Genomic DNA, 27702 nt, shown 5'->3' with positions numbered 1-27702 from the left:
GAACCCCACGTGACTGTCTGAGGCAAAAGTTTCCTGCCCCCAGGGGAATGCTGTGTCAGTGCCCAGGCAAGCCCCAGAGCTGACATCTCCCTGCCCAGCCATGGGCCCCAACCTGCTCCTGTTGCTGTTCCTGGGACTAGCAGGTAAGGTTCAGAAGGAGCTGCACTCTGGGCCCCATATACCCCACTCCATGCCCAGGAATAACTGGCATTACCATGGCAACAATAACATGTAGGCCCAGAAGGTGGACCTCTAGATCCCTGTGCCCCTACGCAGTGGGTGGGCCAGGAGGTGCCCTGTCCAACATCCCTGCAACTTTCCTTCCCTAGGCCAGGGCTCGGCTGGCAGCCTCCCTGAGGTGCTGCAGGCGCCTGTGGGGAGCTCCATCCTGGTGCAGTGCCACTACCGACTCCAGGATGTCAAGGCTCGAAAGGTGTGGTGCCGGTTCCTGCCAGAGGGATGCCAGCCCTTGGTGTCGTCAGCTGTGGAACGCAGGGCCCCAGCCAGCAGCCGCGTATTTCTCACTGACCTGGGGGGTGGCCTGCTCCAGGTGGAGATGGTTACCCTACAGGAGGAGGATGCCGGAGAGTACGGCTGCGTGGTAGAGGGAATCTCAGGGCCCCAGACTGTGCACAGAATCAGTCTGGATGTGCTCCCTGCAGGTGAGTTATTCCAGCCTGGCCACCACCGCTCTAACCTGCCTTCCTGCCCCACCAGCTGCTCTTGGGTCCTTGGTGGGTAGGGGCCCTTGTGGGGGAGGAATTGGGAGCAGATATCCTTTTGACAGCTCTGCAGGGAACGGAAACCAAACTGGGTGAGAAGTCTGAGATAAACCAGCCACATAGCAGTCCCCTTTCCCCTCCCGCACAAGTGGGTCTCCCCACAGGAAGGCAAATTCTCTTTCCCCACTCAGGGCCTTGGCCTCCTTGTCCAGCATTTTCAACATACTTGATGCTATTATTTTGCTTAGAAATGTTTTAAACAAAGTTTTAATTCAGACATATCAACTGGAATTAATTTTTTTACATCTTCCAGGTTTTTATTGCTGTAATAACAAGTCTGATGGCTTAAAAACTATTGAATTTATATCTAATTTAATTTTATAAATCTTCCCTGAGCATCTAGTATGTGCCTCACCTACAGGCAGGGTACATTCAATGCCTGAATTCCTTCAACTCATTCAGTTTTAAAAACAGAAAAAAGTGTCAGCAATAGTTAATATTATAGGGTTGAGAATAGTTAATATTATAGGGTTGAGAATAGTTAATATTCTCAACCCTATTTTCAGTATAGAAACTATATTCACAGGTTTCATTTTCACAGCTTATAACTTTCTCATGTCTAAATATTTATTGAAAGTACATTTTAAAGTATTAAATTTTTTCCAGAAAAATAGGATATTGTTTAAAAAAAAATGTTCTGTTGGGAACATGGTCAGCTACCTGAGGAAGCAGAAACTGTCCTACCTTGCACTTATGGATGCTGACATTTTTTTCATTTTCAGGTCTTCCTTTTTCAAGTAATTTGTGCCAAATGCCCAAAGTAATGAAATTAAGAAAGGCATTTTTCCTTCTCTGTTTTTTCTCCATCTTTTAATTACGAGGATGGACTAAGCTGTCATTAGAATCCCTCTTGAGTCCACAATTATTATTTATATTATAAATATACTTCTGTTAACCCTAGTCATCCTTTGTTCTCCTTCTTCCTTGACACTAAGGTTTAGTAACTCAAGGTTAGAACTCCCTAAATGGCAAGTTGTGACAAAACAATGCACTGGGAATAGGTGGCAGGGAGACAGGTACCTGTAGTGGGGCAGGTGCTGGGGACCCCAACAGCTGTAGAGGATGGACGTTCAGGCAGGCAGGTAGAGCACAGTATCCAGGGAGGATGTGGGTGATTTAAAAAACTCCAGGAGATCAGGACATATACAGCAAGATTGGGGCCATAGCATCTCCAGTTCCTGGATTGGAATGGGTTGGGTAGTGGGAATGGTGACTCTCTAAGAACACGGCAAGACTCTCCTCTCAGAGGGTCTAGAAGGACTGCCCGGGTTCCCAAGGCAGATCCTCAGGCCCAGAGAAACCAACCCTGAGTCCCACAGACAGAATTTGAGCATGTTGTTAGGATGACAGAAACCTTGTCACAAAACTGAGTCTCAGGGTCCAAGCAAGGCTCTCAGCAAGGATCAGCTGGCATTGTGTCATATCAGGGCTGACCCTAAGTTCCTTAGCTCCTGAGCGCAGAGCTTGGGGTGGGGCTCAGCCAGCCTGCAGGGGCGGTCACAGGGTTGCAGGTATGTGGAGAGGTCTAGCAGGCTGGGCTGAGGTCCCTTTGGAGAACAAGTGATGAGAGCCAGGAGCAAGGTCTCCAATGAGATGAGTGAGGTTGGGTAGGGAGGTGGGCACAGATTACCCAGTAGGGTTTCTGCATAGTCTGAGCAGCCTGGGTACAGTGGGAGCAGGTGAAGGAGAAGAAATGCAGAGGGGGAGGGTTGGGAGCTGGTGGTAAAGGGGAAAGTGAGCATATTCACAACCAGATAAAGACATAAAGAGGCCACTCCCTGACCTCCAGAATGAGAGGCCCCTAAGGAGTATCCCAAGCACCCCTTCTTTGTGTTCCTTACTTAGGACTTCTCCTTCCTCAGCTCTACTCCCCCAGTCCCTCAGATCTCAATAGGCCCTTGAACCCTGCCCACAATGGGTATGTTCTCATTAAGTATTTCCTTCTGACTCAGCTCCTGGCCTGAAAGAGGACGACGAGGAGACCCATCAGGTCAGGAGTCTGGCTGACATCTCCTCTTCAGATCCTGTAGGCAGTGCCAGCCCTTTGGACCCCAGCCGAGATAAGAAGAGGTACTGACAAGAACTGTATTTGGGAGGCTGGGAAGGGGTGGTGGTGAAGATACAGCTTGTTTAGAGCCCCAGACTAAATTGAAAAGAAACTTTATGATTCTTTCCACTCCTGGGGAATTTCTGACCAGGCAGGTAGGCAGACAGACAGACATACCTCCCTATCCCAGTTCAGCACTGACCCCTTCATCCCAGATCTCCAGCCAGGATACCCTGACAGTGTGTCTCTCTGCCCTGCCTGAGTTTGTCCTCCTCATTCCATTCCAAAAATCTCTTTCTCCAACCATGGCTCACCAAGAACTGCACCTCTGTGCCACTTCTCTAGGATTCCTGGCCAAGCAGCTCCCTGCCAGGTTCAGGGCTAAGCTCACCTACTCCTTTGTGTCTCTCAGCAGACCCTTGATTTGGGGTGCTGTGCTCCTGCTGGGCCTGCTGGTGATGGCGGTGGTGCTGTTTGCTGTGATGGCCAAAAGGAAAGGTAGGTAGCTGTCCACCTGCCTATCTCAGAATGGCCCCCTGGTCCTATATCAGCCAGTCTTGTATTCAAGGCTGAGAATCTAGGTCTGCTCCCCCTACAGACGGGCTTCAGTAAGGGTCCCCAGACCCTAGAATTCCCATGGCTGAGGGGTAGAGGAGAGCAAAGAGATTCAGTGGGAGGCGGCCTGGGGAGAAACAGGAATTGGAGAGGGTGAGACAGTGGGATTGGGGACAGGTGACTGGAGGAGGTGGGGGATTTCGGGAGATGGATTGAGTGTTGAGGCAGGTTGAGGGGAGCTGTGGAAGCAGTAAGTGGGTGGGGGGAGAGTTAGGGCTGGCTGGGGGTGGGGGCTGGGGAGATGGAAAACTTTGCTGGTGGGAGTGGGGAAGGTGAGTATGGGCTAGGACGGAGGTTTCCAAGGTTTCTGAAGGGCGTGAGGGGGGCACTGAGTCAGCATAAGAAGCAGACTGTGCTTCTGTCCTCTGTCCTGCCAGGGAACAGGCTTGCTGCCTGTGGACGATTTCAGAGCAGTGGAGTCTCAGGCTCGGTAAGAGACCTCTGCAGGCCCCCAGCCAAATTCCCCAGACCCTCCCTCTGCCACAATCACTGAGAAGTCCCAGGATGATGGGGTGGAGAAAAGACTGGGACCTGGTAGAAGTCCAAACCCTCTTCCTAAATGCTGTAAACTTGGCAACAATGGTCTCCCACCTTCCCACCTTGCTATCCACCTTCCCAGATTTGTGGAGAAACTTGGGGCTTGAAAATCTTCAAAGTGAAGCCTTCTTGCCCACTGACATACTCAGGATTGAAGAGACAGATCCAGTCTGGTCCTAGGCTTCCCATCTAAGGGAACTGGGGCAGAGGGAGGCATTTTCTCTTTGCCTGATTTGCCTGCTTTTGTTACAGGCCCCCTCCTCAGTGGTCCACCACATCAGTGACTCTGGACTGGCTGTTGACGTGCCATCGGATGTACCATATGTTAGGCTCGACTCGCCACCTTCCTTTGACAATAACACCTACACCAACCTTCCTCTTGATTCCCTGTCAGGGAAACACCCACCCCCAGCCCCATCCTGTTTGCCCCCTCTGCCTCCTAAGGCTGAGATCTGCTCCAAGCCTGTGACATACGCCACAGTCATCTTCCCTGGAGGGGACAAGAGTGGAGGAGCCTCCTTCAAGCCAGCCCAGGATCCACCTAATAGCGAGATTCCACCCAGCTAAGCTGTTCACCATCCTGTAAACTCACAGAGATCATCCCCAGGGTTCTGTGTAGCCACCCACGCAGCCTGTGCCCTAGATCCTTAGGATATCAGAGCAACTAGGGTCTTCAGGATCTGATCTAATATCTTGACTTTTCTCACCTGGTAAGTGATACTTGGAACGAGTGAGGTGTCTGGGGAAGTCCCCCACGCTAGTTCCTCTGCCATTACACCACAGGGCTAAATAAACTCTAAATGATAATATATGAGCTCTTGATGCTTGAGGGGGAAGGAAAGGGCCCAAGTTTGACTTCACATGGCCCGAAAACTGAAAAGACTGGTCCAGAGTTTGTGTTGTATGATCTCCTGCCTGTTCTGCTAGCGGGGAAGTGGTTTCCCTCCCTGGTCAGAATACTGCACACAATTTGAATTAAGGGGCATCAAGAAGACCTCTTCAAAAGTATTTTGTGTCTTTATCAGGATACCTGAAAGTATAGAGTCATTTTCTTGAGTCTAGAAATCTCTTCTGCTTTCTGCTCTATACCTTGTAAACAAGTGACATCTTATGATGTAACAACATATGGTGGGAGAAGGGGGATAATAATTAGTTAAAGGAGATTCAGGACAGATGGGGTATGAGAGATGGAGTTGGAAAGAAACAGGAGTAAGATCAGAAACTGAAATAGATACCAAGCTTATTCCTTGGCAGGACAAAGGATTTTCAAGCACCAGGAAATAAAAGAACTTTGCAGACATCAGTTTTACCAGAGCTGGCTCTTTCTCAACTGGGTGATCATCCGGTAGTTCTGTTCCCTTTGGCCTGAACTCTGAGCCTGGGACGAGTCCAGTGGAAAAAGGGCATGGGGGTGAGGGGAGGAGGAATAAATGGTAAGGGTATGGCCATGGTTAAGTGTAAATGAAAGCTAGTCCAGGCTGGGGATAGGAGGCCCTTTAAGGTTTCTGCCATGATTTCTTCTCAACTGTTCAGTTTGAAAATATTTGCCCATACTGAGATGAGAGACTTAAATGGAGAAGATGAGGTGCTCAGGAACCCAGTCTTTTATAATCATGGAGAACTAAGCAAAAAGAGGTTTTCGCCATCTGGACCATCTGGAAGGGCCCTAAGCTTGGTCTAGGTATCTGAGGAGAAGGAACAGGCAGGGACTGTGTAAGTCTAGTGATGCTATTTTCAGGAAGCTCTGGCAGGATGTTTTGAGCTTCCTCTGATAGAGTCTCAGCCTGTGACAGAACCTAAATTTAGGGAGGCAGGAGCTGCCTACCAATCAACTAAGCCCTCATTTCCCCTGGCTAGGATGACTGGGGACTTGCCTGGTGGGAAGGCAAGGTGGGGGTGGGGGAGGGCAGGAGAATGTGGGGGAAGGGCAGAATAGGTCTAAAAAGTACCCCTCTGGGAGAAACTTACCCTGGTCTGAATGTAGTTTGAACTTTTTAGAACGTGACAGAAGTAAAGGTATATTTAACAATACAAAAGAAAATACTAAGATAATCAATTGGCTGGTAGAGAAGAGGGAAGGAGAAATATATTAATTCCATCATTGCTTTGGTTGGTATTCATAGACTTCCAACCAGAGTCATAGGTATAAAAGTAACTTCTACGATGAGAATACTAAACTAAATTTCATTATAAGAAACACAAAAACAAAGCAAAGAAAATGCAGGTGACATGGTGAGATGACTGCTTCATATCAGAACCTTTGGAATTCAGTTAAAGAAGTTCTCAGAGGAAAATTCACACCCTTAACAAGAATTAAGCATCTTACTCAAATAGCTCGTTAATTTTAAAGGAGAAAAATGACATAACTAATACATAAATAAAAGAGCTTATTCTTTGAAGTAAAATGAAATAACAAAGTGTTAGCTAACTTTACTCAAGAAGATGGATGAAATAAATGACAAGGGGGAAATCATCACAGACATAAACACAAGGAAAAAAATAACAAGATTATTTTGTGCTGGTGGTGGTGGTAGAGTGGGAATGACTGTAAAGGGGCCTGAAAGAACTTTTGGGGGTGATTAAATGTTCTCTATCATGTTTGTGGTAGTGGTTACATGGGTGTATACATTTGTCAAAACTCATCATTTAAATAGGTGTACTTTACTGCATGTAAATTATATTTTGATAAAATTTATTTAAAAAAATACTTGAAAGGCCATTGGGGAATAGTTAAAATAATCTTACAGGAAAAAAATCTTTAAAGTATTACACAAAACTCAGCGGCCATAAAAGAATTCATAGATACATTAAAACTGACACATTAGGATAAATTAAAAAAAGACTGATACTTTTCCCTTTATGACAAAAATACCATAAACAAAAATCAAAACACAAAATGAAGAAAAATTTTGCAGCTCATACAAAGGCAGATGGCTCATTTCCCTAATCCCTACAAATCAACTAGAAAACAAATACTTAATAGAATACAGTCACAGGATACATACCTATAGCTCACACAAAATGAAATATAAACATAATAAAGATGTTTAACTTCATCTAAGGGAAATACAAATTAAAAGTACATTGAGGGCTTCCCTGGTGGCGCAGTGGTTGAGAATCTGCCTGCTAGTGCAGGGGACACGGGTTCGAGCCCTGGTCTGGGAAGATCCCACATGCCGTGGAGCAACTGGGCCCGTGAGCCACAACTACTGAGCCTGCGCGTCTGGAGCCTGTGCTCCACAACAAGAGAGGCCGCGATGGTGAGAGGCCCGTGCACCACGATGAAGAGTGGCCCCCACTTGCCACAACCAGAGAAAGCCCTCGCACAGAAACGAAGAACCAACACAGCCAAAAATAAATAAACAAATAAATAAATTAATTAAAAAAAAAAAAGGTACATTGAGAGTGATTTTAAAAGAAAGTGGTTAGAGAAATCTGAAAATTCTCTCCTCCATAAAAGAAACAAGAAAACTGGCAAAAACAGAATTAACTTTTTCAGAACTCTGGAAATTAACCAATGGCTTGCATCAATCCAAGGAGTATTTACTCAAGAAAAATGGCTTTCCCCTGCCCCTATTTGATTTAAAAGACAACTTCATTAAGCAATAATTATATACCTGTGTTGATGGGTACACCATTTATTAAGATGTAACTTTTATGACAATAACAATATGAAGAAGGGGGGAGGGAATGGGGCTATATAGTATCAGTTTTTGTATATTATTGAAATTAAGTTGGTATTAATCTGAACTAGATTGTTTTAAATTAAAATGCTAACTGTAATCCCTACAGCAAGAAAATAACACAAATTATATAGTAAAAGAGATGACAAGGGAATTAAACTTAACTCATTTAATATAACAAAAGACAGTGAAGGAATAGAGGAGAAAAAAAGACATAAGACAAGTAGAAAACAAATAACAAGATGGAAGACATAAATCTTACCTTACCAGTAATTATACTGAATGTTAATAGATTAAGCATTCCAATTAAAAGGCAGAGATTGGCAGAATGGATTAAAAAACACATGATCCAACTATATGCTGTCTCAAGGAGACAAACTTTAGATTGAAAAACACAAGTTGGCTGAAAGTAAAAGAATGGAAAAACATAAATCATGCAAACTAGCTATAAAGCACTGGAGTAGCTATACTAATATCAGACAAAATAGACTTTAGGACAAAAATTGTTACTAGTGATAAAGAAAGGACATTCTATAATGATAAAAGACTCAACCCATTAAGAAGATATAACGATGATAAACATATGGGTACCTAACAACGGAGTTTCAAAATACAGCAAAAACTGATAGAACTGAAGGGAGAAACAAAGAGTAATGGTTGTAGACTTCAATATTCCACTTTCAAAAATGATAGGACAAGTAGGTGGAAGATCGCAAGGAAAGAGTAGACATGAACAACACTATAAACCAACTAGACCTCACAGATACCTATAGAACACTCCACCCAACAACAGCAGAATACACATTCTTCTCAAGTATACATGTAACAGTCTCCAGGACAGACCATATATTTGACCATAATCAAGTCTAAATAAATTTAAAAGGATTGAAATCATACAAAGTATGTTTTCTGACCATAATGGTATGAAATTAGAAGTCAATAACAGAAGTAAATTTCGGAAACTCACAAATATGTGGAAATTAAACAACTCACTCCTAAATAACAAACAGGAAAAAGAAATCACAAGAGAAATTAGAAATACTTTGAAATGAATGAAAATAATTTCACAACATACCAAAACTTCGGTGATTCAGCAAAGTCAGTGCTTAGAGGGAAATTTATAGCAGTAAATACCTATATTAAAAAAAAAAAAAAAGAAGAAAGATCTCAAATTAACAACCTAACTTTCCACCTGAAGAAACTAGAAACAGAAGAGCAAACTAAACTCAAAGCAAGTAGAAGGAAGGAAATAATAAAAATTAGAGCAGAAATAAATGAAATAGAGAACAGAAAAACAATAGAAAAAAATCAGCAAAACCAAGAGTTGTTCTTTGACCAGATCAACAAAATTTACAAACCTTAGCTAGACTGGACAAGAAACAAAGAGAAGACGACTCAAATTACTAAATCAGGAATGAAAGTGGAAGGAGAACTACTGACCTTATGAAATAAAAAGGATTATAAGAAATATTATGAACAACTGTATACCAACAAATTAGGTAACTTAGATGAAATGGACAAATTCCTAGAAAGACACAAACTACTGACACTGACTTAGGAAGAAATAGAAAATCTGAATAGACGTATACCAAGTAAAGAGGTTTAATTAGTAATCAAATAACTTCCCAAAAGAGAAGCCCATGCCCAGATGGCTTCACTGGTGAGTTCTACCAAACACTGAAAGAATTTTAAAAACCAATCCTTCACAAACTCTTCCAAAAAACAGAAGAGGAAGGAATACCTCCCAACTCATTCTATGAGGCTAGTTTTACTTTGATACAAAAACCAGACAAAGAGATCACAAGAAAACTACAGATCAACATTCCTTATGAATGTAGATGCAAAAATCTTCAACAAAACACTAGCGAATAGGACCTAGGAACAAATAGAAAGGATTATACACCATGACAAAGCGAGATTTATTCTAGGAATGCAAGGTTGGTTCTACATTTGAAAATCAATATGATACACCATATTAATAGAAAAAAAACCCCAAACCACATGATCACTTCCAACGGGTGACGGAAAAAGCATTTGACAAAACCCAACACTCTATCATGATAAAAACACTCAACAAACTAGGAATAGTATGGGATTTCGTGAACCTGATAAAGAGCATCTATAAAAAATTCACAGCTAACATCATACTTAAAGGTAAAAAACTAAAAACTTTTCCCCTACAGTTGAGAACAAGACAAGCATGTCCACTCTTGTCACTTTTATTCAACATTGTACTGTAGTATCTAGCAAGTGCAATTAGGCAAGAAAAAGAAATAAAAGGCATCCAGATTGGAAAGGAAGAAGTAACATTATTTCTATTCGCAGATAACATGATCTTGTATATAGAAAATGCTAAGGAGTGCACCCAAACCAAAAAAACTTAGAGCTAACAAATGAATTCAGCAAAGTTTCAGGATACAAAACCAATATGCAAAAATCAGTTTTATTTCTATACCTTAGCAATGAACAACCCAAAATGAAATTAGGAAAACAATTCCATTTATAATAGTACCAAGAATAATAAAATTATTTAGGTATAGACTTAACAAAAGAGGTGTAGGACTTGTGCATTAAAAACTACAAAACATCACTGAAAGAAATTAAAGAAGACCTATATATATGGAAAAGATATGCCACTTTCATGGATCAGAAAACTTAATATTGCTAAGACAGCAATTCTCTGCAAATTGATTTATAGATTCAACATAATCTCTATCAAAATTACAGCTCTCCTTTTTTGTGGAAACTGTGGAAGATGACAAGCTGATCTAAAAGTCATATGGAAATGCAAGGGACCCAGAATAGCCAAAACAATCTTGAAAATGAATAATAAAGTTGGAAGACTCACACCTCCTGATTTTAAAACTTACTACAAAGCTGCAATAATCAGGACTGTGTGTACTGGCATAAGGATAGACACATAGGCCAACGGAATAAAATTGAGAGTTCAGAAATAAACCCATACATCTAATAAAACCATACATCAACAAGAGTGTTCAGTCATTTAAATGGGGGAAAGAATAGTCTTTTCAATAAGTGGTGCTGAGAAAGTGTATATCCACATGCAAAAGAATGAATTTGGAAACTTACCATTCATTATATGCAAAAATTAACTCAAAATAATCAAAGACCTAAATAAAAGCTAAAACTATAAAACTCTTAGAAGAGAACAGAGAAAAAAAATCTTTGTGGCCAAAGATTGGCAATGGTTTCTAAGATATGATACCAAAGCACAAGCAACCAAAAAACAAAAACAAAACAGATAAACTGGACTTCATCAAAACAAAACACTTTTGTGCTGCAAAACAGTACCATCATGAATGTGAAAAGACAATTTACAGAATGAGAGAAAATATTTGTAAATCAAATCTGATAAGGGTCTAGTATCCGGAATATATAAGAAACTCTTCAAGCTCAACAAAAAGGCAAATATTCCAACAACAAATGGACAGAGGATTTGAATAGACATTTCTCCAAGAAGATATACAAGTGGCCAATAAGCTCATAAAAAAATGATCAACATCATTAGTCATTAAGGAAATGCAAATCAACACCACAATGAGATACCACTTCACAATCACTAGAATGGCTATAATCAAAAAAACGAATAATAACAATTGTTTGTGAAGATGTGAAAAACTGGAATCCTTACACATTGCTGGTGGGAATGTAAATGGTACAGCAACTTTGGAGAACAATTTGACAGTTCCTTAAAGAGCTAAACAGAGAGTTTCTGTATGACCCAACAATTCCATTCCTAGGTATACACTGAAGAGAACTAAAAACATATGTTCATACAAAAACCTGTACACAAATGTTTATCGTAGCATTATTCATAACAACCAAAAAGTGGAAACAACCCAAATATCCATTAGCTCATAAATGGATAAACAAAATGTGGCATATCCATAAAAAGGAATGTTATTCAGCCACAAAGAGGAATTCTACAACATGGAAGAACCTTGAAAAGATTATGTTAATGGATCTCACCTTATTATATAAGATGGAATCAGTTCATCTCAAAGCCTCCCTGGCCTCCGGTCTAGCTCTGATTCTAATTTCTGCCATAGTTGCATTCATGACTGTTAAGAGTTAAGAAAGATCTAAGTTTCATGCTTTAGAAACACAGGCTTTTATTTTGACAAAGATATAGATAAAGGCTAGCATATTTAATATGTATACTATACAGTATCTTAAAAAGGAGACTTGGGGGCCTATCTTTGTATTACATGTAATAAAAGAATCATGGTCCCTTCAGATGATTTTTGTTTTAACATATACATTCTTGAATTTCTTCTTCATCTTTATTCTCCTTGACATCAGCCACTCTGACAAATCCTGAAAATAGGAACATAAAGAGTAATACAAACACAAGGAATTTCCTTAGCAATTACAAATTTAACTCATGGCCTGGAATAGGAGGAGATTTGCTGGGCCCTAAAGCAAGAAACTATATTCTTTCCTCTCTTTTACTTGCCCATATCTTATCATTTACCTTCACAGACATTACATTGTGGTTTCTAAGGCCTTCTTTCTCCCTTAGTGACCATCCAGCTACTCCAAGGGAACAATCTATTTGTTTAAGCTGGGACCAAGGAGGAACTTCCTATGCCTAAGGGTTATAGATGCTGAAACAAAGGGCCAAGAGAGGCTCTTACACTGTTGAACAATATAAGGGGTCTCTGTCTAGGCTGGGTCCGGCACTGTGAGAGAAGGACAATTACCTCTGGAACAAGGACTAATCCTAATATCTGTATGTCCCTTCTTATTTGGAGGTACAGTCTTTGACTGCTTGTGAGTAAGAATCTGAGACTGTTCTTTATGTCTCTCAGACAAGGGTTCCAGGAAGGAATGCTTACTCTGCAAATTTCCTTCAAAGGAGTTATTTTCCTCCAGGAATTCTCCCTCTATCCAAATCCTGGTCAAGCAGGTGTCAAAAGGTCTGATGATGTTAGTCAAGGACATGGACTCTCTCTTTCCATATCTCATTACAGAGGCTTTAAGCTCAGAGGCCCACTGGTGATAGACAGGGCAGGTCACACATCGAGAGAAGAACTCCTTAAAGTACTGAAAGGAAGCGAAGGTCTATTAGCTCAGGGATTAGTACCTTCTTTCCTCCACTCCACTCCATCAGAACTTACAGCAGTCCCCACTCAGCATACTCACTCAGGGCTGGGGTAACAGAAAGGAGTAAAGTACGCCCAGATGGTAAAGTAGGCCCAGAAAGTCTGTTTTGAGATACAGAGGAACTGGAATGTTTTAGACTCAGAAGGCAGGGATGCAGGGAGATGTGTCAAACTATAGACTGAGCCACAGTGGTCCATTGAGAAGGGCTAAGTGTTAACATTTTAATGGTACTGGGTAGTAGCTGTGCAAATCCAGAAAGTTAAGGAATCCAGTCCTGACCATGCAAGAATATCTGGGAGGATACATGAGGTAGGTGGAAAGACTTTCTAGGTGGAGTAAAAAAAGGGTTCAAGGGGGAAAAAGAGACAGAGGCAGCAAGGAGAAGAGTAAGGGAGAGATGCAGGTGGCAGAAAGAGTACCATAACTTAGGTGTTAGTTGAAGGGTAACGGAGACAGGTACCTTGAGGGTTTGGCGGGGAGTCTCTGAGGGAGTATGCGCGAAGACACCCTCTGGCATCTTCTGTAACATTAGCACGTGGCACTCTAGGAATCGGACAAAGCCATGTGAACCAAATAGTGAGGCATTGGTTCTTTTCACCAACTGGCGAGCCTTGGAGAAGTGGTGCTCAAATAGCTTCCACTGTGAGTCCTGGGCAAACCTGAAAGGGAAGAATCACAGCTCTCAGCTCTCTCCCCTGCTTACCAACCATGGCTCTTTCATAGAACTGTCAATTTTTTAAGGCTCTAAGATCTCCTGGACAGTCAGAATTGTGATTCTGGTAAGTGGCCAAGGCTACTAACTCACATGTAAGGAGACTTAAAAGGAAACCAATGATATTCAGCCTTGCCATGGGTTATCTTGCACTTAAATATAACTCTAAACCAAACCCTTAATCTATAAGCCCAAACCTGTTAAGGGACAAGAAGAACCCTACAAATAAGATGGGGGGTAAATGGGAGGTGAATGGTTTTTAGAAGTGGGTTGGATGAGAGAAGCCGCCGCAATGAGAAGCCCACACACTGTAATGAAGAGTAGCCCCCACTCGCTGCAACTAGAGAAAGCCCGCGCGCAGCAACGAAGACCCAACACAGCCAAAAATAAATAAATAAAATAAATAAATTTATTTAAAAAAACCCCAAAAACAAAGAAGTGGGTTGGAGATGTGGAACAGTCCTGCCTGGGAGGGCAAAAGGCAATAGTTTAAATGAGTTCATGGTGTCTTCAAATTTCTACCCTTTCCCACAGCCCTGAGTAACACGTTGGTACCCCACATTACCACATGGCCAGAGAGGAGTGGACCCCCAGCATGACATTGCTCTGAGAATTTAGAATGCAGCTGTGCTCGTAATGTTGAATGAAATGCAGACATTCCCCAAAGGGCCGACACAGCCATCCTGTGGACAGAGAAAGTAACCAAGTTAGTATAAGTTGTCCATGTAGGAAGTGGTATAGAAGGTGTGTGGTACAGGGGAGGAGACAGCACCTGAAAGGCAGACATCCCTGAAAGGCAGACATCCCTGAATCACAACGTGGTTCCTAGACCTTAAGGAACCAGAAGCCAGGAGCAGAGGCCATGCCTGAGGGACAGGCTCATGACTGCCTATGTTCCAAACCCAGGACCCCACCTGAGGTCTCAATCCCTCAGGAGTACAGCAGAGCCCAGCACAAATTTACCTTTTCCATAGAGCAGCAGATCTAAGCAAGCAGAATAGAAGCAGGCCAGGCCAAGGACATCATGACCCTGGGCAATGAGCGCCCACTGACTCTCCAGCACATGGACACACAGATCAAATCTGCCGAGAAACAGAGCCACTGGGACCAGCTAGAGAATGGGGAGGACAGTATAGGAGAGGAGGGAATCTTACACCTTCAAAGCAGCCTAATATCCCTCCCCTAAATCTCCTCTCCATAACTCTATTTATATAGAGAGCATCTGTGCCTGGGATCAGACCTGTCTCTAAGGCAACAGAAGTGGGAAAATGACTCTGAGACAATTTCCAGGGTCTTGATCAATTACCTACCTCCCTGCAGAAAAATGGGGGAAAAAAGGAATATCTGGTAGCTCAGACTCTGCATTTCTACTCCTGACCCCTCAAACTTAAGACAATGCTTCCTGGAGTGACTAGAGAAGAGACAGTCCTGGCTGTGGAGAGGGAACAGTTTCTCCCTCTCCACTCTAAGCTTCTCTGGAAGATCATACCCTCCCTTCTAAGGCAACAAATACAAAGGACAGAAAATGATCTTAATACTTTTTCTTCAGAAATGCAGATCTGAAGAGAACTGAGAGAACCAGATTCTCTAGAGCTGGTTTCTTGAGGTGTCTGCATATCTCACGAGCTTGAAAACCTAAGGAGGTTAAAGAGCATCATGTGAGGTCTAGAGGTGAACCTGGCCTCTCTAAAAGCCCTAGGCCCACCAGCGTCAGGCCCCATTACCCAGCCTGATGGAGAAGTCAAGATGGCCGAGGCAGAGCTTGGTGTAGGCCAAGGCCTGCATGAGCTGGGCTGTGGCCAACAATCCCTCCCTGGAGAACCAACATAGGCTGTTCTTCTGAATGGCCATCTGCTCACAATGCAGCCACTTCTCCTTGTCACCCATGTTCTGGGAGAACTGGGAGAGGGCCACGTAGGTAGAGACAACCTGCAGGGCAACAAACATGGGGTAAATATTCTGACTGTACAGTCAGGCTGCATCTCCATCTCGTCCCTTTCCTGCATAAGAGCCCCCTGCGTGCTTTGCTGCTCACTCAGTCAGCACTCCTGGGGGCCCCACCACTCACCTCAACTCCAGCTATGAAAACACACTCCTTCTCACCCCTACACTTCTAATTTGATCATTCTCACTGCCTGTTCTTGAAACAAACCACTTTCTCCATCTGCGCCTCTTATTTCTCCCCAATCCAAGACTTTCCCCTTCAAAACGCTGGCCAAACTGCACCTCTTCTATGTTTTCCCTAATTAAGTCCTCTGATTCTTGCCCCTTAGAACTCTTCAGAACTGCTGCCTAGGTCTCTGTTATCAGTTGCATGCACATTTGACATCATTGATGACACTCTTGAAACACCGTGTTCGTTAGGTTTCCAATAGAATAATCTTATTAAAATATAAGCAGACTTGGTCACTCCACTTCTAAGAAACCACTAACAGCTTCCCACCTTCTTTAGAGTAAAAGCCAGAACCCCTACAGTGGCCTACAAGGCCTGCACCATCTCCCATCCCCCTCCCTAGACTGACTCATCTCCTGGCTCTTCCACCTCTCCTCCCTCCCCTCTAGTCACACTGCCCTCCTCACCGTTCCTCAAACACAGAGGGCGTGCCTTGTGCATTCGCTATGCCCTCTTCCTCTCCACCCTTCTCCCAGATAGCCATGTGGCTTACTTTCTCATCTCCTTCAGATAGTTGCCCACATGCCACCTGCTCAGTAAGGCTTTCCCTACCATCTTATTAAAATTGCATCCCCACCCCTCACCCTGCAGCCAGTTCCCAGAACTCCATGTCCTCTGGTCTTCACGTAATTTTTCTTCATTGTATTTATTATCACCTAACATACGACATATTTCACTTATCTGTTTCCCTGGAACCAAGATCAGTGCCTGGCACAGAATAGGTGTTCGTCAAATATTTGTTGAACAAATGGATAAAAGAGAGATATAGACAGATGGACACTAAAATTAGGAAGACATATTTCTCTTTCTTCTTTTTTCCTAAGTCAGCAATTCTGATCCTTTTTTTAGACCACTGGCTTCTTTGAGAATCTGATGAAAGCTATGATCCCTTCCCTACTTCCTATCACTCCCCAAATGCTCTTTTGAACACACACACAAATCAACATTCATTTCAGAGAGTTCACAGATAGCTTCGTACCTGGAAGCCCATCTATAAACTGCAAATTGAAAACCCTGCTCAAACCCAAATCAGTGGTGTCCCGCTAAGTCTGGGTTATGGTGGAACCACACTTAACCAGGGACTTGGCAGAGTCTCTCCCCCTAGCATTTTAGGTTTCTGCGTGAGGACAGAGGTAAACCAAGGGCTGGCTTACCTGGGCTTCACTGGCAGACTCCTTGGCTGAATTCTCCTGCATAAGAGTGGCCAGGTAGGCAAACCTGCGGCTGCTGGCTGTGGCCTCCAGGTTGTAGAGCTGCCAGAGCAGGGAGAGGCACTGCACCTGCTGCTGCAGGATTGCCAGCTTCTTCTTACTGGTGTGAAACAAAGGGTGGTTAGTGTGCCCTTATTCTTCACCAGTGTCCGCTATCCTTCCCCACAAGAAATCTGAGTCTACTCACCCAGACTTTCAGACTCAGAAAGGTTCCTGGGATCCCACTACTTCTAACCCAATATGCCTTTTAAATTCATCCCTCTCGACCAGAGAAAAAGTTTTCAAAGAGGTTTTTTAAAAAAGGTTTCATTCTTTGAATTGCTCTTTTGGTTGAATACATTTCCTATAAATTATTATAGCTCAATAACCAGGTAGCAATTTAGTATTATGTGTATATATATCAGAGAAATAATATTGATATTAAGTTGCCATATATGTGTATGTGTACACACAATACACATATATGTATCTTTATTTGAAAGACACAGGATAATACCATACTCCAAAAACAAAAGAAGTCCTCATTCAGCTACAATGAATTGGCTGTAAAAAGAGCAGTCTTTATAGTCAAATAGGCAAAACTCCAGGCTGGGTCGTAGTTTAGTTCTCTGTGGCCCTAAATGGAAACAGGACAAGTTGGCTAGGCTTCTCACTTCTCACTAGGATTGTCTGGGGGTTGGCTCAGGGAACAGGAACGCCAGCATTTCTCTAGGAATGTTTGGAAAATGACACCAAACCAGGTCCAAGGGAAATTCCTTTTCAGCAGACGAAGGGCTTGCCTAGCCAATTTTTTGGCCAAGGTGATCTGTCCCATGTTGAAACAGACCTGGAGACGGTAAAATGAGAAACAGTAATGTAAATGTGGGAAGAATATTAAGGACAAGGTTCTAGATGTAACACACTGGCTTTTATTTTGGAATGTGTACTTGGGGCCCTTGAGGTGCTAGAGTGAGCTGAGTTGGAGCAGAGCCTGGCCACGCTACCAGGCACCAGTAGGGCCACGAGCCAAGCAAAGGAGTGAGAAAACAGAATTACAGAGAAAGCACTCTCCTTTCTCATCTCCCACACATTTGTGAGTGAGTAGTAGAGGAAGGCTATGATTTAGAAAGTGATGCTCCTAGACTCAGATGGGATTATCATTTGGGCAGAGACTGAGATGCTTCAGATGCCATGGAAAGCATCTGAGATATCACCAAATCCCGTATCCCTCTTCATAAACAAGTTGTACCACCATAGTGCATTTGAGGGTAGGATCTGAGGAACTACCTTGAGGTTATCATATACCTGCATGTTCTGTGGCTAAATCCTCCAAGAAAATGATAAAGTCTATGGTAATTTCTGAACAATCTTAGGAAGACTGCACAATAATTCTTTCTTATAAAGGGAAAGAAATAATTATTTAACTTTGCTCCAAAGACCTTTTGGTTGAAACACAAATAATGCAATACCTTGGACAACTCTTAACATTCCCTTTGGTGTTCAACGGCATTATACACATTAGGTTTACTCTCCTAACCAAGGTTATCTTAAGGTTCACATTGAAACAAGTTTTTATTTATTTATTTATTTATTTTATTTTAAAGCTCGGCTCTCTAACAAAACATCCCCCATGGTTTTATGAAGTCATCATTTATAAACTGATAAATAATCATTCCAACACATTTTGTTCTGTTGGATTTAACAGTAATGAGGCTGGGGGAAGTTGCTGTTATGAGTTATTCATACAGAATAAGTAAGTTTACCCCTATTTGTCCTTTGAAAATGGAATGTCTCATGGCATGCTTTCCCCAGAGTTTCTATTTGATATACAAATCTCATTCCCTGGGGAAATTTGTTATAAATGATATACAGTGATCTACAAGGTATATTTATTTATTTATTTTTAAAACAAGATGTGGAATGGAGTATAGAGAGCTCCTATTTGTATATAACAAAGGAAGGGGAAAGATTATATACATTTATGTATGCTGAGCCCCTCTGGTAGAATACATAAAGAGAGGACACAGTGGCTCAGTGGTAGGGTTGCGGGGAGAGACTTTGAAATGTATGTTCTTTTTTTCCTTCTAGCTTTATTGAGATATATTTGACATATAACACTGTGTAACTTTAAGGTGTACAATGTGATGATTTTTTTAATTGAGAGATAACTGACATACAACATTGTATTAGTTTTAGGTGTATAACATAATGATTCAATATATGTATATACTGGAAAATGATCACTACAGTAAGTTTGATTAACATCCATCACCACATATAGTTACAACTTTTTTTCTTATGACGAGAACTTTTAAGGTCTACTCTCTTAGTAACTTTCAAATATACAATACAGTATTGTTAACTACTGTCACATGCTGTATATCACATCCCCAGAATTTACACCTTTTGACTTACCTTCACTCATTTTGTTCACCCCTGCATCCCCCTGAATTAGTTTATATACACTCCAGTGAGCAAAGGACATGACAGGCAATTCACAGAAATAAATGACCAATAAACATTTAAAGAAGACTTATAATATCTGATGTTGGTAAGGATGTGAAGAAGTGAGAAAAACTCGAATTCATATAATACTGTAGTGGACAATTTGGCATTATATTTATTAATTGTAAAATCATTCATATTGTCTGCCTTAGCATTTCCACCTCTGGAAATTTCTCTTACAGAAACACTCTCACAAGGGAATAAAGAGATATTTACAAAAATAGTCACTGTAGAAATGTTTATAATAACCCCAAATTAGAGACAACCTAAATGTACATGAAGAATGGAATGGTTAAGTAAATGTGATATATGGATATAATGTAGTACTTGGCACCTGTAACTATGATTGGATGTATGCCAATATGCAAATATGTTCAGTCTGTATTTTTAAGAATAAAAGCCAGATGCAGAAAAAAGACAATGTAGAATTATGATTCTATTTTAAAAATAATGGAAAACAATAATGATATGACTATGTGTGTATAGCTGGTGGAATTCACACCAATTATTAACTATGCTGGGGGTGACATGGGATTAGTAAGCGCTCTTTGACTTTCTACATGTATTTCTGCTTTGAATTTGAATCACATTTATAATTGCACACAAAAAAAGAGATTTTAAAGGCAATAACAGGATATTCCTCAAGGAGAAACAACCCAAACTTCAAGGTTACCCCCTGCCCTCACCTCTGACCGAAGACAGCAGAAAGTGGCCTCCTCAAACTGAGAGATCTTCACCTTGTGCTTTTTAAAAAACGAGAATGCTGAGGGTTGGCCCAGAAGGCTGCTTGCCTTCCTCAAATAAAAGAAGGCCTCCAAACAAGACAAGGGATGGAGAAACTGGATTAGGATTTGGATGTTGCTAAGCATGTGACTGGGGCGAGGGCTAGATCAAGGTTATGATGAATTTGAACTGGGGCAGGATTTAGTTAGAAATGGGGAGCTGGACTGTGTGTGCAGGAGTTGGGGCAGGGCTGGCAGCACATGGTGCTCCTTCACTCCCACTTCATATTTTCTCCTAGACCCATTACAGCTCCTTTCTCTCTCCCACTTTCCTCCACTTTTCATTGCAAGTTACTGGATGGTAAGAAATCTCTATCAAATTCCCCTAGTCATAGGGCTCAGCTCAGGGGCAGAGAGCAGAGCTTGCTCACCATGTAATTATCTGACAGGTCCAAGGAGGCAGCGGCAGCCTCCAGCAGGTAATAAAACGCACAAGTGGTTTCTCCAATGACCAGGCAGTGCTGGGTGAGAGGTGACAGCACTAACTTCAGGACTTCCTTACAGTGGCAGGGCTTCGTGGTCAACATGTCTTTCTCGGGGCTGGTCTGAGCCAGTTTCCTGTTCACTTGATCCAGGAACTCCTCCTCTGTTCTTTGTGGAGAGAAGATGAAGAGCTGAGAGTGGCCACACAGTAGCCGCTCTTGCTGAGGCATTACCAGGTCTCAAAGTCACTTTGTCCAGGAAGCTTTCCTTTATAATTCATTAATTCTATGTCTATCTTTCTCCTCCATCGCTCCATAAGGTTTTGAAAGTCAGGGACCTGGTCTATAATGGCAAAGCCAAAGTACCTCACAAACTAAAGGAAACGACCACACCTGAAGAGTAAACTAACACTGTTACATGAAAACATAAAAATGATACAAAGCAGTAAGTAATAATACCTTTATCTATTAGCACATTTGAACTCCATCATGGCATATTTGAATATTATTTTATACAACACCACCACCTTATCCTACAGTAACCCTGCCATTCAGGTAGGCAAAAATTACCTCCCTTTTACAGATGAGGAAATTGAAGCTCAGAGAGGTTAAGTGACTTATGTATGACCTCACAGCTGAGTAGAACCAAAACTAGAGTTCACCTTTCTGACTACTAGTCCAATGCACTTTCTACAGGCACCACGAGTCCAAAAGAGGTCTGATCTTTCTGAGATAGAATGATCGAAAAAAGTGGGAACTGAGGAGGGCTTTGAAGGATGGTGAACATTCTGTTAAGTGGAAGGATGTGGATGTCACTGAGTATTTTTAAAAAGCAGAACTGTGTGAGCAGAGACACAATAAGTGTGGGGGTGATTCATGTAGAATATAGATTTTTGTTTGAAAACTGAAGGAAATCAGGTTGGATAAATATAATAGGAAACTCGAGAGTGGCTGGTGAATTCAAGGTAGGAACATGTAAAATTGATAAGACAGGCATTGGAAAGCCAGGAGGTACATGGTTATGAAATGTAAAATCATTTTAATATCATCTGGGCTCAAAAGTAATTGAGAAGGCAAATTTATAGCTGAAAAAAATCTGCTACATGTACAATACATTTGAGAGCTATTAAATAAAGTTTTTCTTAATCACTAAAAAGTAATTTCCCTACAAACAATCAAAAATTGCCTTTCTGATTCTCTGTTAACTTGAATTTTGGGCTGAGTACAAGAGTCACTACTCCTGGGTGGTCAGATGCCTTCCTTGTCTGCAGGTAAGGTGAGTGCCCTAGTTTAATGGTTATCTGTGTCTCACTTCCTGGTCTCCTCCACGCCCACTCTCAGCATCTCCATCTACCTGCAGTGTTCCCTTGTGAAGGCCTCCTGACTTCTGGGTGATTTTGTCTGGAACTGAAAACTGTCTGTAGGGGGAAAGAGATGATTATCTTTAATTGCCCATATTTGTATTAACTGAGAATATTTAAAATTCCTGACTACCTTTCCACTGCAGCTTAGTTCAGGACCTAATTGCCTCCCCCATTATAAAAATGATAAGTTTAGGTTTAAAATTAGCCTTACACACAAGATTAGGGTGCTAAATTTTTCCTTAAATGCAACTATTTGTGATTCAAATAGTAACTCCTTTCATTCTCAAACTTCCCAAACCAATTCCTAATTCTGTTTGCAAAAGAAGTGAATAAAGAATGTGTCCATCTGGTTTGATGACTAATTCTAATAGTAGAAATCCAAGAATATATCTAGATCAGATTTACGACTAGATGGGAGCAAACCACAGATCCTAAGACCTAGTGAAGAAAATCATGAGGGCACACATCCCACCAGAGTCACAATGACCAGCAGAGGTTTTCAGCTTTACCTGGGTGGCCTTAAATAACCTTTATCCTCTAGATTTGCCTTTTCCTCTGCAGCTGTCTTCTGACCAAAAAGCAAAGACTGGGAATGATGTGGGGATGTTACCTATTTGGGCTCAGGAGCACAGGTGGTGGGATTGAAAAGGAGTCTAAAAGAATAATTATAGGGAGGACTTGCGTTAAGTAAAAGGACTGGCTCTCTGATTATTTAATGCTGTCACCTAAGGTAAGGTAAAGTAAGGCTAAGGTAATTAAGGAAACTGGAATTTGGCAGCACTACTGCAATGCACAATTGTCGGGGCATCACCATATCATAGCCCATGTGAACAGCACCCTCTGTTCTGCATGGTCATGCACAACGGCCCTGGGTCTGAGAAGCCTCCTCAGGGTCCGGCTGTGCTGGAAAGGTCTTGGGCCTCTCTCGCAGCTGGACTGACCAGGCTGTCGAATCTACAGCTGACAGTGACCTCTCAAAAACAAAAGGCCATATAGGAAATATGAATGATAGTGTGATTTCTTCATAATACCAACCAGGACATTTACTACTTTCCTCTTTCCCCTCAGAAATTACAAAAGTGCAAATGACTGTAGAGCTCATCAGCCAGTGACCAATTTCTCCAAGTTACTGGTCCACCTTCATAGAGTCATAAGAATGTTATGGCCAGAAGAGGTACGATCATAGATCAACATCTTCATTTTAGTCTTTTACTACCACCGATTCACCATCTCTCCCATATCCCTCTCCCCTGCCAACACCAACACCAACTTCTCTTTTATCAAAGTAGAAAAAGAGAAGATTTGCCTGGGTCTTGACAGCTGTCTTCAAATATGAATGAAGGCACAACTCTGAAAAATGAGTGAAAAAGCTGCAGGAAGGTAGAGTTCACCTTGATGAAAGAAGCTTTCTAACAGCTACTGAGAATGAAATGGGATGTCCTACAAGGTAAGCTAACTGAAGATGGTAAAACAAAGAGGGTGAACTCTTGGCCCTCAGCAGTGAAATCATGGAGTCCTAAGCACTGGACCACAGGGAATTCCCAAGGGTGAACTCTTATCTGGGATGTGGTAGAGGGCTATAGGCTTTGGGGAACATCTATCCACTAATCCAAGCTTCTTTAAGTAGCTAACTCCTACTTATCCCTCAAATCTCACTCAAGGGAGAGTCTTATCTTACTCATTTCTCAGGCTGGGCTAATGGCCCCTTCTCTAGGTACCCCAACTCCTATGTAGTCCGTTTTCATCATCTTTATCATGCCATATTGGAATTCTCTATTTATATGTCTGTATCACCCCCCCAAAAACTGATAATTTCATTTTGTATTATTAACACCTAACTGCAGCATCTGATACACATAAGGGCTCCATATATGTGTACTGAGCTGAATAATTACTGAGCTGAATAATTATAATAATAAAAACAATAACTAAAATGTATTGAGCACTAACCATGTGCCTGGCACTATTCAAAGCACATTATATATTTTAACTCATTTAATCCTCACAACAACACTATGAAGTGTGTATTGTTATTTTCCTCAATTAACTGAGGTTATGTAACTTGCCCAAGATTGCCAACCAAACCAAGAATAATCTCTAAAGTTCCTTTTAACTCTGAGATCACACTTTTCTTATTTCTGGTACTTCAGTGAGAAATGGCTCTCTCCACCTATTTTTCTCTTTTAATCTGATTTCACCTTTTGAATAAAGAGCTCCAAGTACACGAATAAAGAGTAGTGCTGCCCACGTGTCCTCTTTCTGCCCCCTAGATTTACCTTGGGGAGAAGGCAGCTGCAATTTGTCTGTGATCACTTGTGTTAGTATCGAGCCAGTATCTTTGTAGCTACAGAATCGGGAGGTCCCACTGGAGCTCTTAGTAGAACAGATGGCAAAACGGTGGAAGGGGACAAAATCCCCCCCGTGACAGCTCCCACAGCGGCAGGCCAAATCTCGAAGAAACCAGGCACATTCAAGGTGTAGGGCTGTCTGTTGTGCCTTGGGCCACAGCTCCCAAGCCGCTTCCTGCAACAGAGGCACTCCAAATTCTAGCACCTCGGTTTGAGGTAGGGATAGTTCCTCTTGTAGCCTGAGAGGAGAGCCAGCATCTGAAATATAGGAAAATCTAAATGAGAGTCTCCCTTAAGGTTCTTTTATGCTACCAGGTAGCAAACTCCCAAGCACATGCTGCTAGTGTATAAGAAAATTTCATTTATAATTCCTATTTGGTATAATGGCTTCCTTTGTATAAAGAATTTTATACCAATCTGAGAGTGATATTGACCATATCTAGTATAAAGTACAACAGGGAAGAAATGATTAGTGGTAGAGAACTACATGGGATAGATTTCTTAGTTTTTCCTCCTAAATTGAGCTTTTTTACTACAAATTATTATAAACATCAAATAATCAGGAAGGCTCTGCTCAAATATATGGTCCAAACATATTTCAAAGTCAAAGGGAAATTGTTTGTGGATTATATATGCTTTGGGTAGCCTATGTCACAATTTTATTCTTTTTTGTGGAGAATATGAGATTGCAGCTATTTAATTTATATCTTGCTTTGTTCATATCTGTTTCAATATCACATGTGTTTAACGTCCTTGTGAATTTCTAAAATTAGAAACAGTTTATCTTATTTTCTTATTATTTATCCCAAGAAGCCAATAAAAGACTATGGCAATATTTTCTGAACCAAAAATCAAAATACAAATACTTAACACATGCGGTTAACATGGAGCTGGAATTCTTGAAATTAAGACAATTCTGAAAAATACAGGCTATTCATTCACTATAACCATGGCTCTTCCATGATTAAAATAATTAATTTCCCCAATCTCTTAGACATAAGCTTTAAGAGACTGAGGCCCATGATATATGATATTGATATTCTTTCTGAACACAGATACCCTCACCCAAAGCTCTCTATTCAGTCCTGAGAACAAGGGAGCAGCTCTTCCTCACCTGACTTTCTCTCCTCTTTGGTTTGTTCAATAATCTCGATAGAGGAAGGCATTAATATTGGCTCAGCAGGAAGGTCTTGGCTCTTGCTGCACCAGCGGAGCACATTTATATCCACAAGAGCCCTCAGTACCTGAAGTAGTTTATTTTTACCCCAGCCAGGCAGGAGGTGCTGCAGCAGATCTATGTGGAAGGAGTGACCAATGACTGCAGCACACTTAACCAGCAACTGTTCCCCTGGGCTCAGTTGATCCAGTTGGTTCACTGCTATTTCTGAAGAAAAAAAAAATCTGCAATGAACCGGCTTTCTACAAACATAGAATACACTGTGTTAATAACCTGTTCATTCAAAAAAAAAAAAAAAAGGGCTTGCTTTTTTGTCCATCTGTTCTCTACTCAGCCGAATCTCTTGAAAGAGCCTTATCTCCATGCCCTCTTTTGTCTCCATTCCCCATTCATTATTCAACCAACAATCAGGTTTTCAGCACAACACTGAAATTGTTCCTCATGGTCACCAAAACCTTTTACTGGCAGATCCATTTTCTTCTTACTTTCAACTAAACATGGAGGCTGGGCTTCCTGGTCCCAGAACTCTAATTAGTATAAAGATCTTAACTCCAAGCATTTTAGTAAATCTCTCCATATTCTGACCCATATATTAAAGCAGTTGGTATTGAACCAGTAAGTCACCAAGCCCAAAATCTTGGAATAAATCTAAACTTTACCCTCTCCCTCACAACCAACTTGTCACCCACTCATTCTCTTTCTAAATGTTCTTGAATATATTTCCTCCTAAACAATTTTAGTATAAGCAGTCATTTTCACCTGGATCACTACACTACCTTGTTTTGAACATCTCCAATTTCCTCTCATTCTTATCTCAATAACACATTAACTAGTGGTAGAACTGTACACCTAAAGTACAAATATAGTCATGTCAGTCCCCTTCTTAAATACTTTTATAACTTACATGGCCTTTTACCGTGTAGCTTTGGCCTTTCATTTAGACCAAGGCCTTGCTGACTGAACTGTTCATTTTAGCTTATGAGTTAAATCCTTTTTGCTTCCCTGTGGACAATACTGATCTTGGGTTAACTTTCTAGCTGTTTCCTAGGATCCTTATAAAATTAGAATGTCAGCTGAGTTACCAGGTAACGCTGCTTATGCAAAGAGTGATCCCTGATTGGAAACTGAATTTGGACTAGGAAAACTGAATAAGCTACAAATACCTGGTGGTAAGCCACAGCTTTGGGGTTCCTTGAGTGTAGTAATTCTTGTAACAGGTCACAGTGCCTAGAAACTATGCCCACAGGACTATTGTAAGAGATACCAGTTCCTTGTTGGGAAATGGGGCATCTAAGCACCCATCCATCATGGTCTCATCCCATCACATGTAAGCTATTCCTTGAGGCTCCAGAGAATAGCAGTGGGTACTGCTGTGAGGACCCCCACTGAAGAAAACCACTTGCTGCTGTTCTGCTACAGTGCTGTGTTTCCTGACCTGTACACTTCTAAGTTAGTAAAGCCAACGCCAAGTGTGGCCTATCACAGTTGTAGGAATATGAACTGTCCAGGTGGACCTAAAACCACCAGAGTGAACAGCTTATAATAGCTAACAGTCATTGACTATTTATTATATACCATGATTTATTTCATTTAATCTTCAACTACCCCCATGAGGTAGGGGCTATCATTATCCTCATTTGAGTGATGAGAAGACTAAGGCTTAGATAAGTTTATCTAACGTTTCACAGCTACTAAGTGGAGGAAGCAATGGTACCCAGGTTTTTCTGATGCCAGAGCCCTGGCTCTTAATTACCAATGTGTCTGTACTGTTGTTTCACATGTGTGTCATATTCTCAGTGAGACCATGCCTGACTTGAAGGCATGCTTATCCATCATAACATTCCTCAAGAAGGTTTAATAAAGTACCCTGGCCACCAAACATTCGAACAGAACATTAAAAAAACCCTCCTCAGCTCTAAAAAGAACACCGTCTGTCTAATTATGCCTACCCAATTCTGATGACTTTATTCTTTATCTCATCAGTCATTATAAACTTACTTTGCACTCTTTTTATTAAACCCCTGCTATGTCCCTAATACTGTCTCTTCACCAGCACCACGGATTTTCCTAAATCTCAGCAGCATTATCTCCCTTGCTTATTGTCTCCTCCAGCACAGGAATATGCACAAAGGGAAACTCAGGTCATAGTTTTTATTAAGCAACTAGAAAACTTTCCCAAGTTATCAGTCAGCCTCAAAGAGAACAGTGGGCTAACTTACATAAAACATTGCTCAAGTA

The 27702-nt window shown here is 41.6% G+C and overlaps 2 protein-coding genes across 3 annotated transcripts in view; one reads left to right on the top strand and one right to left on the bottom strand.

The window, feature by feature from the left end:
- Positions 1-100: 100 nt before the first annotated feature.
- On the top strand, positions 101-4548 carry LOC137773836 (trem-like transcript 1 protein). Of its 2 annotated transcripts, XM_068558868.1 has the most exons (6): positions 101-143; positions 330-662; positions 2750-2852; positions 3242-3327; positions 3822-3874; positions 4234-4548. In XM_068558868.1, the coding sequence occupies exons 1-6, from the start codon at positions 101-103 to the stop codon at positions 4546-4548; spliced, it is 933 nt and encodes a 310-aa protein (XP_068414969.1). The 2 variants fall into 2 exon arrangements, with proteins under 2 accessions (XP_068414969.1, XP_068414970.1); XM_068558869.1 differs by lacking the exon at positions 330-662.
- A 6500-nt stretch (positions 4549-11048) lies between these two features.
- Positions 11049-27702, bottom strand: part of LOC137773138 (adenylate cyclase type 10-like) — a 38958-nt gene continuing 22304 nt past the window's right edge. The window contains exons 19-32 of the mRNA XM_068557591.1: positions 25402-25671; positions 24216-24545; positions 21930-21993; positions 20525-20744; positions 20058-20183; positions 17541-17713; positions 16831-16987; positions 15228-15432; positions 15042-15138; positions 14467-14585; positions 14069-14186; positions 13252-13450; positions 12524-12731; positions 11049-12002 (exon numbers count right to left, since the gene is read on the bottom strand). Of these exons, the coding sequence (XP_068413692.1) occupies positions 11935-12002; positions 12524-12731; positions 13252-13450; positions 14069-14186; positions 14467-14585; positions 15042-15138; positions 15228-15432; positions 16831-16987; positions 17541-17713; positions 20058-20183; positions 20525-20744; positions 21930-21993; positions 24216-24545; positions 25402-25671 (2354 nt within the window). The 3' untranslated portion in view covers positions 11049-11934. The remainder of the gene's footprint in view (positions 12003-12523; positions 12732-13251; positions 13451-14068; positions 14187-14466; positions 14586-15041; positions 15139-15227; positions 15433-16830; positions 16988-17540; positions 17714-20057; positions 20184-20524; positions 20745-21929; positions 21994-24215; positions 24546-25401; positions 25672-27702) is intronic.

Source organism: Eschrichtius robustus, chromosome 12 (genome assembly GCF_028021215.1).
Source record: "Eschrichtius robustus isolate mEscRob2 chromosome 12, mEscRob2.pri, whole genome shotgun sequence".
Classification (NCBI taxonomy): domain Eukaryota; kingdom Metazoa; phylum Chordata; class Mammalia; order Artiodactyla; family Eschrichtiidae; genus Eschrichtius; species Eschrichtius robustus.
This window is presented reverse-complemented; position numbering and strand designations above follow the sequence as displayed.

Excerpts from the sequence above, each read along its gene's own strand:
- LOC137773836 (XM_068558868.1), top strand. The coding sequence starts at position 101 with ATGGGCCCCAACCTGCTCCTGTTGCTGTTCCTGGGACTAGCAG. Across the intron at positions 2,853-3,241 it reads CCCAGCCGAGATAAGAAGAG|CAGACCCTTGATTTGGGGTG; the intron begins GTACTGACAAGA and ends TGTGTCTCTCAG. Across the intron at positions 3,875-4,233 it reads GCAGTGGAGTCTCAGGCTCG|GCCCCCTCCTCAGTGGTCCA; the intron begins GTAAGAGACCTC and ends CTTTTGTTACAG.